Source organism: Crotalus tigris, unplaced genomic scaffold, assembly GCF_016545835.1.
Source record: "Crotalus tigris isolate CLP2741 ecotype Arizona unplaced genomic scaffold, ASM1654583v1 scf7180000024358.1859470, whole genome shotgun sequence".
Taxonomy (NCBI): Eukaryota; Metazoa; Chordata; class Lepidosauria; order Squamata; family Viperidae; genus Crotalus; species Crotalus tigris.
In genome coordinates this window covers 651,990-664,004 of record NW_024100527.1, presented here as the reverse complement: position 1 = coordinate 664,004, position 12,015 = coordinate 651,990, and the positions used below count along the sequence as shown (strand labels likewise).

The 12,015-nt window shown below is 36.5% G+C and overlaps 1 protein-coding gene across 6 annotated transcripts in view; it reads right to left on the bottom strand.

Moving 5' to 3' along the window:
- Positions 1 to 10,038, bottom strand: part of TNNI3K (TNNI3 interacting kinase) — a 186,555-nt gene extending 176,517 nt beyond the window's left edge. For 4 of the 6 annotated variants that reach the window (XR_005554728.1, XR_005554727.1, XM_039327205.1 and 1 more), the window contains exons 1-2: positions 9,695 to 10,037; positions 9,102 to 9,210 (exon numbers count right to left, since the gene is read on the bottom strand). Coding sequence is in view for 4 of the 6 variants with exons in the window: in XM_039327205.1 (XP_039183139.1) it covers positions 9,102 to 9,210; positions 9,695 to 9,734 (149 nt within the window). In the remaining 2 variants the exon portion in view is untranslated. Of the gene's footprint in view, positions 1 to 9,101; positions 9,211 to 9,694 lie in introns of all 6 variants that reach the window. The other 2 variants (XM_039327206.1, XM_039327204.1) reach the window with 2 other exon arrangements.
- Positions 10,039 to 12,015: the final 1,977 nt, after the last annotated feature.

The following is a 12,015-nucleotide window of genomic DNA, read 5'->3' as shown; positions in this document are numbered from 1 at the left end:
ACTGATAAATTCTGAAAATTGTTTATATATCCTGTCACTCTCTTCTTGTCAGAAAAAGACTGCTTTTTTACAGGAAAACAAAATCTTTGTGTAGAAAGCTGGTATGGTCAGGAGGAAAAGTTGGGCTAATGCCAACACTCCTGAATCTGGGGAAGCATCAAGAAAGACCATGGCTCAGTTTACACATTGTAAGATAGAGCTCCATGCAGATCCATCCAGATAGGCAATAGTAATGGAATACTAGGTGTAAAATCAACATTTGAAGGGACACAAATTGTCTTCCCCTAGTTTATTTTTTGTATATAATTTTTTGATCTACCCAAAATACCAAATTTTGGTATATAATGTTTATATCAATTTAAAAAAAAGATAAAAATGAAAAAGCTAATATATAATATAAGATAAGGGAGAAAAAAAATAATCAAAGAAAAAGGAAAAAAGTGTAACAAGCTGAAGAAAAAAGTTGAAGAAAAAAAGAAATGAAAGAAAAAGGATATAAAGGAATGGCTTCTGATATTCTTCACAGCAGTTAAAAGTACAAATATATTTTAACCTCTCTCTACAAAGCTACATCATATTACTCTTCTTTCTATAATCTATCCCAGAGTTTCTCATCCTCAGCAAATTTAAGCTGTGTGAACTTGAACTCCCAGAATTGGAGTGGAGTTGAAATCCACAAATTTAAACCTGCTGAGGTTGAGAAACACTGATCTACAGTATTCTGTCTAATCATCAAAACTATAAATTAAACTATAAATTAAAGTTCTTTTTTAATTTTTACACAAGAGGCTAAAACATAGATAATGTTTTTTCTGTCTGCCCCTAGTTTAAAGTGAGCTCTTTACACTTTCCCCGGCCAGTCTTCCTTCTGCACTTTGGGAGGAGAAATTAGCAAGCATTGCTTTTCACTGTTACATAACTGTTTGCCGTGTCATTTCAATAAACAAACTGATCAAGATCATGCTTCGTGAAAAGTTTTTGTACTTTCTGGAGCTGGATTCCTAGAAACCATAGCTGGTATTGGCTACCTTTGCTTAGTAGACAGTATGCCTAAAGAAAGAAAAGCAGAAAGAGATGGCCACACGAGTTTAGCATGACCTCTAACCAGACAGAGTTTAACAAGAAAAATGATAGCAAGAGTTTCCACATTCCTCTTAGGGAAGGCTAGAGGACAGATGGAGGATGTGACCCAAGGCTTATTCATGTGGAACTTCTGTTTGCTAACTATTGTTTAAAATCATAGAAGCAGAGAACGCTACTATAGGCCACTAGGTCCTATCCCTTGCTCATCACAAGAATCCGATTTAAAGTAAACCTAGCCTTTATCTGAAAAACATTGAATGTAGGGGAATCCACCACCTCTCTCAATAATTGGTTTCACTGTCAATGGCTGTTATTGTCAGGAAGCCTTTTTCTTTTAACATTTAATACAACACTCCCTTCTTGTAAAATCATTATTCTTTCTCCCAGGCTCTGGAAATAGAGAGACCAGGTCTTGACCAACATCCTTTCAGGTATTTGAAGACTCCTATCATATCCTGTTCTCCCTGCATCATTTTTTTTTAAGTTAAAACATATTTACTTCCTTCACTCTCTCTTCATAGGACTTATTTTCTAGTTACCCAATTATCCCTGTTGGCCTTCTCTGAGCTTATCCCAGTTTTTCTGAATCCTTCTTTAAATGTTGTGCCCAGAACAGGACATAGTACTTGAGGTGGGGACAGTCCAAAACAGAATAAATAGCAAGTTTCTTCCAGTGATTTGTAAAATATGCTTCTTTGTTTTAAACTTCCATTCTTTTGTTGTGGGGTTTGCCTTCAATTCCTGGTGCCAGGAACCCTGACCCACACTTTTCCCAGGGAAGAAAAGCAATGATCAGATGAAATACTAGATCCTGAGAGACACCTTTGCCCAATCTGAAATTTTTCCCCATGGATGGGCTTCCTTCCTTTTTACATTGTGAAGTACTTCTTTTCTTCCTTCTGTGAGGCTAACCCATTTTACTGCTTGACTGCCTTAAAATCTTAATAAAGGTTAATAAAATTTTCAAGGGAAACAGGGAACAAAGAATGCTTTTTAAAAATCATAACATTATTTTGCATCTTGCTTGTGAAAAGGATGATCCGTTTCTAAAAAATGTTATCTAGAAACATCTGTAGACATTTCTGTGATTTTCTATTAATCTGAAGCATAATGATTCCATTATATAGGCATAATTTAAAAAAAAATCATTTTAAACAATACCTATCCTTAAGAAAGAAATGCTATTTTCTCCATTTCCCCCCTCACTTTCTGTACAATTCCGCTACACAACTACCGGTATGCTGGCAATTTCTACAGCCACTGAATATTAGGTATGCATTAAAAAATTCTAAGCCCAATTTATTTTTTTAATTTTCTTCTACTGCTATTGAACTAGTACATTTTTATACAGCCTAAGGATTCCATGGTGATTCCTAAATAAGTATATGTATGAAGTGAATAATTAAAAGGAAAGTATTATTAATAATGTGCTTCTAATATTATGATCTTCACATAGGATATGTAGATATGCAATCTTATTAAAAACTGATATGCAGCAGTAGTACCTGTTACACACAGGTTTTAGTAAAAATGCAGAATAGCTAAAATGTTACAGAATCAGCAGTTTTATGATTCATTAACTATAGTCATTTATCTCCTATTACAATTGCGTGTTAGAGAAACAAAACAGCATTCATTAATGAAAATATAGTTAGAAAAATTAGCAACAAACTAAATATATAAACCAAACTTCACGAAGATCTTTAATTGGTAAATACATGCAAGTAGCACTTTTTATTTAGAGCTACTTTCACTGGACATTCCCTCTCCTCCATATTCTCCATTGATTTAAGAGTGGGTTCTTTTAGAAAAATAAACAATAATTAAAATAATAATGAGCATTTATTAGAAGGCTAAGTATGAAAATGTGTTCTAAAACTGGATTATAAAAGGGGCCTGGTTTGCAACATGTCCCAAATTGTTTTGTGGTTGACAAATAAGTTGTGGAAAAGTTTTGAACCTTACATCAGAAAGAAAAACACAATCAATTCAGCAATACATTTGTGTGTGTATCAGTTTTAAATATTTTTTCCTTAAGCATATGAGGACTTTTCTGACTATTCAAGGGTGTAATCTTAAAACTGCATTATAATTAGAAAGATAGAAATTTTGTGATGAATGATTTTTATTTGAGAGCTTTTTCCCAGGGCCGGTTTGAAGGCCTACCAGGCCTATTTGAGTAAGCCAAAACCACTATAGAAGCGCAGTGATGGCAAATTTTCTGGGTTTGGCATGTCAAAAATTCAGAAATTCAGAACCTGATTGTGCTGGCATGTCACACTGCCAATCTCCGAACAAAAGGGAAGCAATTCTCTATCTCCCCACCACCACCACCTTCAGGCCACTCTGAACAGTGTTAATCCGTGAAGCAACTAGGATGGGACTGAACAGCAATAGCAACAGCACTTGGTCTTATATACCTCTTCATAGTGCTTTACAGCCCCTCTCTAAGCAATTTACAGAGTCAGCATATTGCCCCCAACAATCTGGGTCATCATTTTACCAACCTCAGAAGGAGAGAAGGCAGAGTCAACCTTGAGGTGGTTAGAATCTAACTGCTGGCAGTTGGCAGAATTAGGCTGTAATACTGCATTCTAACCACTGCGTCACCACTAAAAAAAAGAGAAGGCCTCGAGTTCAGCCATAGCCTCACTGCTATCATCAGAAAAGCTACCTTGTGCTGTTCCTCAAGGTGCGCAAGCAATATTGGCAATTTATTATAGCAGGGGTCGCCAGGGCTTTTTTTTTTGTCATAGAACGCCCAGAACGGAGTTCCGGCACCTTTTTTGGATGGAACCTTGTAGGGTAGGCAAGGGGGGTTGTATGATATGTGTGAGTTCTGGCACTTTTTTTTTTACAAAAAAAGCACTGTCGGAAACTATGGCAACTTTACGATCTATAAACATCAATTCCCAGAATTCCTGAGTCAGCATGGAACCAGCACTCAGAAACCCTCTCTGAGGGAGATAGATGGTTAAGAAGTGTGAAATATAAATAAAAAACATTACTTAAGGGACAGTGCTACTGTCCTAAAAAATAATCACAAGCAACATATGCTGTGCTTCATACTGGGTTCAAGGTCAAATTCTAAGAACTGGCAGCCCTGTCAAACTATTCTGTGCTACTATATAGGGGTAGGCAACCTTGGCTCTTTTATGACTTGTGGACTTCAATTCATAGAATTCCTGAGTCAGCATGGCTGACTCCGGAATTCTGGGAGTTGAAGTCCACAAGTCATAAAAAAGCCAAGGTTGCCTACCCCTGTACTATACAGAGTGACTATCCAGTTTCATATATTTTCCTACAACTTTAACTGAAAGGAGGAGAATTTGAAAATCAATAAAGCATGAATCCCAGCTTTATACCACATTAATTTTAATAGCCCTTAGCTAAGCAAAATAAATCTGCAGTAGCCTCACTAGAAAGAGCACCTAGAAGTATCTATGTTCCTTCCTTCCTTTGTCTCTCCCTCATGATGGTATGGGATGACAATGGAATCTATGCATTTACAGACCATTTAATATAAATAATTATAGAATTGCTCTGTGAAGGCTTTTTATTCCAAAAGGTGACTTAGAGTTCACTAATAAATAAAGTGAAATTCGGGATAATGTCTACTCAGCACTTCCTCCTTGACAAGAAAAGGTCTGTGCCCTTGCCCTCAGATGTCATCCTTTATTACTAAAGTTATAGCCTATATTACTGTACTCATCCAGTTCTGTTGTGATGGCTACCTCATTTCTTCACCCTCACTCCCACTGTGTGCACAATAAACTTGTAGCAACTAGGAAAACACAATGAGAAATGATGAGGTTGTGAAACATTCAGATTTTTATTCAAACTAAAGACTAGCATTTGCTCTTGCCTCTGTTGGACCCTGCTTTTATATCTTAAGAAAAGCTAAGCATATAAAAATGGGTTGGAAACAAATGAGATTGTTTAGCGTGACAGTTCTGGAGCCAGTGTCACTATGACTAACATGCTAAAATGATTAGTTTGGCTGCATTTGCTAAAAGGAAACTTTTCTTGTACATTATTGTGCTATAAACCCATATATTATAGTCACTTAAAAAAATTTATAGATTTTATTCTCTGCTGTCTTTTTTTCTACAAAAATATTGTTCAACTTGCATAGAAAATTTCATTTTTCATTTTTATGTATAATTTATTTTTTTCAGGCTCATCTTGATTAAGACTTGATTAAATATTTACCCCTCTAGCTATTACTTGAGTTTTCTTAAAATAAACAACAGCATTGAAGGTTGAAGGTGTATTTAAATGATTTAAATGATTCCCACTGTTACCAGTAAAGTCATTGGCAAATGGACTAGATGGAGTGAATTGATATTGTCAAAAGATAATAGTTATGTTTCTGTTTTAATCACCATCACCATCACTATCATCATATCGCATCTTTGCATTGATCCTCAGATTCTCAAAATTAGAATTACTATTCAAATTCTCAGGGGTCTCAGTCTCAAGGGAGTAGCACAGAAGTCTTAGTAATAAATAATAAATACAAATGAATGATTTGGCCCTGATTTCTCTTTGTAATGAAAGTGGCATATTTTCTTTTATTTTGTAACATATAAGTTAGCTAGTTATAATAAAGCATCTTCAGTCAGCTTTCATTCTTTAAATATATTTCTCAATCTGGATTTAGGGAAAATTGCTCTGAGATGTCAAACCTGGTTTCAGATTCAGTTACAAATGTTTTCTTTGATGGCTGAATTATCTTCTTTTTAGGATTCAGAAAAAAAATCAAGCTGTATGTTGGATGGAGGTATGTGCATACATTGTGTAAATTATATGGCTATCTGCAAGGTATAGTGGTGGAAAATGATTGAATATGCACAATGACATCACCATGCAATTTCTGTCTTGTGTCAGACATAGAATGGAAATACCTAAGCATAAAATCTCCACAATATGGGATCATGATGCACATTTATCATTTTGGCCTCATCACAGTTGCTGCCATTTTGTACAAAGTTTTTCTTTCATAAACACACATTTGCTCGTTCAAGATTCTTTTTCCCTTCTGCTTTCAGGATTAAGATTGGTTACTTTACACATGTTCCCTCTCTACCCTTGAAGCATGCATCTTTCAACAAAGTCTAACTCCCTAATCTCTGGACTTAATTGAACATATTTCAAATAATTGAGATCCTGCCACTGGCCACAATGAGATCACAGCACAAACTTAGATGTGTCAACACTAAGCCCCCTGAGTTCAACAAAACTTAATCGAAGTGAGTGCATATAAATTCCATTTAGCACTATGCAGCTCTTTAAAAGAATAACAGAGTTGGAAAGGACTTTGGAAGTCTTCTACTCCAACCCCCTACTCAAGGAGGAAACCCTATACCGTTTCAGACAAATGATTGTCCAATCTCTTCTTAAAAACCTCCAGTGTTGGAGCATCCACAACTTCTGGAAGCAAGTCGTTCCATTGATTAATTGTTCTAACTGTCGGGAAATTTCTTTTTAGTTCTAGATTGGTTCTTTCCTTGATTAGAGTCTATCCATTGTTTCTTGTTTTGCAATCAGGTACCTTGGAGAATACACTGACCCCCTCTTCTTTGTGGCAGCTCCTTAGATATTGGAACACTGCTATCATGTCACCTATGATTATGTCACATACAATATATTATATATGATATATAAATGATGTCATACTATCATTTAAATTCATTCCAATAATGTACTTCCAAATGCACAAACACATTGCAAAGATGGAAGATGCTACTCAGAGACTGACTGTAAACGGAGTCCAATATTTGTCTTCCTGAGCTCAACCATTCCTTTCATGCACAAAAGAAAGCTAAACTATGCTCCATTCTGTCTTCTTTCCTGCAAAACACTGTCATTTTATAGAAACATGTTGATCCTTTGTATAGAATTACAAACAAGAATGTCCACTTTTAGCAGTCAGTTTTCTGACATCCAAGTAGCATATTTACTGTAAAGCAATGAAATTAAGACAAACATTCAGTCTTTTTAATGCCTCTTATTGCTTCAGTCCAATTGCCCTTATGCACATAATACAGATAGTCCTCAACTTACAACAGTTTGTTTAGTAACAGTTAAAACATATGATGACACTGAAAAAGTGACTTATGACCATTTTTCACACTTATGACCGTTGCAGCACCCCTATGGTCACATGATCAAAATTCAGATACCTGGCAACTGACTCATATTTATGACCGTTGCAGTGTCCTGAGATCATGTGATCTCATTTTGTGACTTTCAATGGAGAAGATAAATACACTTAACAACTGGGGCAAGAAATGTCATAAAATGGGCCAAAATTCACTTAACAAATGTCTCACTTAGCAGCAGAAATTTTGGGCTCAACTGTGGTCATAAGTCAAGGACTACCTGTACAATTTCAGGAATAGCAAAAGAAAATGAGAGGGGGGGCGTGAGACTCAACTGCACAACAATTCTGCTCCCCAAAATATTGTGGGCCCAGGTTGAAAGGCAGATGAACATATAAGTTAAGCTTCACAATGATTAAACAATGTTTTGAAAGACTACACTGGAAGTTACTGCTACTACCCAGCACATCCAATGATTTCCTGCTGATGAGTAGCATAGATTTCCTGCCAAAAATAATCCACAAATACACACAATGAAGACAGCTCAGGTCATAGCAAAAGTCAAACTAATTAATTTTCTCTCTGAGGTCCCTTCCTTTTCAATATGCAGCATTTAGCTATATAGCGAAGCCTCGTGTTCCATGGACTTGCATGTAAATACACTGCATTTTTTTAAAAAAACTGCTCAGATCCACAAATAAATCATCAACCAAAACTTGAATAAAACATAAATGGCAAACAATATGAAAAGCGGGTTTCCTATTTTGAGGAAAATAGAAAAGAGAAAACTCAAGATGCCTTGTAGTTATAACTGGATGGAGACTTATATGATCTGAAGAGGAACCAGCTAAAATTATTATTCTGCCCAGAACTTTTAACCCCTTAACTTTAGATGAGCCACATCAATCTAGGCCAGGAGTCTTCAAAATTGGCCATTTTATGACTTGGCCATTTTAACTTCAACTCCCGAATTCCTCAGCCAGCGTGCCTGGCTGAGGAATTCTGGGAGTTGAAGTCCACAAATGATAAAAGGGCCAAATTTGAAGACCCCTGATCTAGGTGGATAAGCTCTTTGGAAACAAAACTAATGGGATGGCTTCCCACCATCTACTATGACATCTATGGAATTTCTAAAAGCCAAAGAAATTACAGTAAATTGATTAATACAGTAATAATCCTGTGCAATCCCAGATCTCAAATCTGTATATATATCACCATGCAAAGGACAAAAAGCCAAGAATTACATATGAATGTTGTAAGCCTCAATAAGGACGGCAAACAAAATTAATAAATAAATAAAATAAAAAAACAAATGTTTGTGAGAGAAATATCTGTGTGAAGAAGGAGAGAAAGTCTATTTGGTGAGTACACATCAATTCTTGCTCATTATAGAAGGTCCTCGACTTATGACCATTTAAATGACAATTTGAAATTACAACAGACTTGACCAGGGCTACTTACAACAAAGATTCAAAGTTCCAATTTGTTGTGGTTACATGGTGAATTGCTTAATGACCGGCACAATTTATAACCATAATTCTGGGATCAATTACAGTGATTAGTTGATGACAGTGGTGGGATTCAGCCAGTTCGCATCAGTTCAGCAGAACCGGTAGCTAATTTTTTGTTGCCCAAGCCCAGAACCAACTTCCGGAAGTGGCATCCACACAGGGAACTGGTTCACATATTTGAATCGCACCACTGGTTGAGGACTATGGTATGGTATTATGTAGTATGAGGTATAATTAAACAAAACAAGCATCAGATCCTATTTTCTTTATCTAGTTTAGCTTTCTAAGAGTAATTTAATACCCGCCTTAAACCAAACAATACATGACTATGGAAGTTAAAAACAAATCTGATTCACTGTTGTCCTTATATGATTTAATAAGCAACTTTCAAAGAATTGTTTACCTGAAAACATGCCTCAGCTCTGTAAGCTCCTTTTCTTTGATTAACAAGTCATCTTCTAATCTTTCAATGATTATAGCATATGCTTCACTAATTTTTTTCTTCCACTCATCTATAGTTAAAAAGAGAAAGGTATATAAATCTTGACTGAAATACCTTCGGTTATCTGAAATCACAATTTTATGTCAAAAATCCCTGATTGATCACCTTTAAATATATCACAGTTTTCTCCTCCAGGTCAAGAAATATGTATCAATATTTATTTACTCAAATAATTGTATTTGAGAAACAAATCATTTAATTATGTAATAATAGCTCGTTATAAGTTTATACAAATACTGAAAGCCCAAAGCATAGATTTTTAAAAAATTGTACTGTTTCGTACTGCTTGACATTTATAAAATCTCAGCTAAATCAGTATCATCCTGACTCTGCTATCTTTTCAGCTGAAAGGAAAGCCTTCTTTCTGAGTCATGACATTCTTCACTTAGACTATCAACAATAAATATCTGGCATTTGAACCAAGGAGCAAATTAAATGGAATGATTGATAATACAATCTTTTTTTGTCTTTTTAAAAAAAGCAAAAGAAATTACCAGTACAAGTTTGCGTTGGTCTAGATTTATAATTTCCCATTTATCCAATGTCTCTTCTTTGTTTCAAGAAAGTTCTTGTGCTAAGTAATGTGACTCCTTTTCAAGATCACTGACAATCCCACTAAGGGCAAAAAAAAAAAAAAAAAGAAAGCACTTTGATAGTCTTGTGCCTAAAAATAAACCGAGTGCCAAACACAATGTCATGCTACAATGGCCCAGAGGAAAGGAGAGAATACGCTATCAAGTTTCAAACAAAACAATAAAAAGATATTCATATGTGCTGATAAAATAAACTGCTCCAGCTGAAACTACTATCTTTATGTCTCTATTAAATGCATACATCTGCCAATATGAATCAGCTTCTAATCAGAAATGGAAATGTATGGCGAAACAGCTTTCACAAACTCAGTACATAAGGTAAGCCAGGGGGAGATAAATTTCAGGCTTGATGATTCTAACTTTTTTTTTTAATGAGTTTTCTAAAATTTAGCAAAGGAAGTCAAGTGCAAAGCAAAGGCTTCAGTGGAGAGAAACATACACTAATCTTTGAACAATAAAGTATTTGCTCAGCATTATCTTATGAAATAATGTAATAACGATTATAACTAATCCATGCTTGGGTTTTCTCCTACCATTGTTTTTCAGCCACCTAATTTCAAGGACAAAAGTTTTAATTGCTTCTATCCTCACGTTGCTTGGAGACAGAAAACCTTATTCTACTGAGAATTTCCAGATGTATCAATATAGTAAAGCTAATTTCTCCTTAACCTGATGTAAACACTCTTGAGGTAACATTATAAATGTGGACAAGGGTGTTTGCAGGGAGTGTTTTAAAAAAATGAAGATGACAGCCATAATAGTGAGATCAAAACTCCAACTTTTTTTTTAGAAAAAAAAATCTGTGTTGATCATACAGATTGTGTCCTTGGTGTTGATCACACAGATAGTGTCTTGGGCACCATCTTCACTTTTTTTTTTTTAACCACACCTGAATAAGGATGCTTTCATGAAATCATCAAATGTGAGCATATTCCTCCAGTCTTCTAAACATCACATTTCTAAAAGAAAACTAACCTTCAACTTCCTCTGTCTGGTAAAAAGATTTAGCAAATCTTGATCAGACTTGATGCATCTTGTGAATATAAGACCTTATAGGTTGCCTGGCCAGGTTCAAAGTAGACTAGATGTGGTAGACCAGACATGTCAAACACAAGGCCCGGGGGCTGGATGCGGCCTGCGAAGTGGTTTCATGTGGCCCATGAAGCCATCCTGGAAACAGTGAGGGAACGGCCCCCACTGCCTTGGCCCTGGCCCAGGCTGGCCGGGAGCCAATGTACAATTTTGTGGTGGCCATCTATGCTGAAACACATTCAGTCTTAGCTCCACAAGGCTGTCTAGAAACAGCGAGGAACCAGCTCCTGCTGTGTCAGCCCTGCCCCCTGGGTGCATGCTGGAGAGGTGTCACCCTTTGTGAGGAATGAAGAAATGGACCATGTCTTGGCACTTGCCCCACTCCGATCCCCTTCTGCCAAAGACCCTCAGATCTGTCCCACTCCTGCCCAGGCACCCTTGACACGAACGATGTAGAGCTGGCCATGCCCATCCAGTAGACCACACCCACTCCATCCACGCCCACCCAGTAGGCCGCACCCACCCAGCCCCCCGAGGGCAACAGCAACGCTGATGCGGCCCTCAATGAAATTGAGTTTGACACCCCTGTGGTAGACTGTGATGGAATTTAGAAGAGAAAAAAATAAATTTTACTAACTTTGAAGCTAATTTTTTCAGGCATTGCATTATGTTTTTACTGAGAAACAGAGAGAGTCCTGTTACCTAATTACCTTCCAACAAGATGTCCAGCTAGGAAGAATGTCAAGGTATGGAAAGGATATTCTGAATATTACTGCCACTCTAGGTCATATGATGGAGAAAAGGGACAGACTTATAAGAGAGAAATTAGCAACATTCAGAACCCCTGCCTAACTCACTGTTTCTCAAACTTGGCAATTTTAAGATGCATGGACTTCAACTCCCAGAATTTCTAGCCAGCATGTTTGCAAATGTCTATGGGGATTCTCAGTCATCCAAGTCATGGTTGTTCCCAAAGTGCTTTTTTCAAAAGGCAACTGGATTTGTTTTTCCTTGAGGACATGATTGAATGATGAGGATGGAAGGATTTATAATCCTTGTAATCGTCTGCTCGTTAGCATTTTTTCGGAGAGTCATTGAGGCCACATGAAGGTTTATCTGTGCCCTCAGGATCACCTGAATAATGCAGATGGCTGTGATTAAGAGGTCAGAGGTGAAAAGCTTCTTGGATG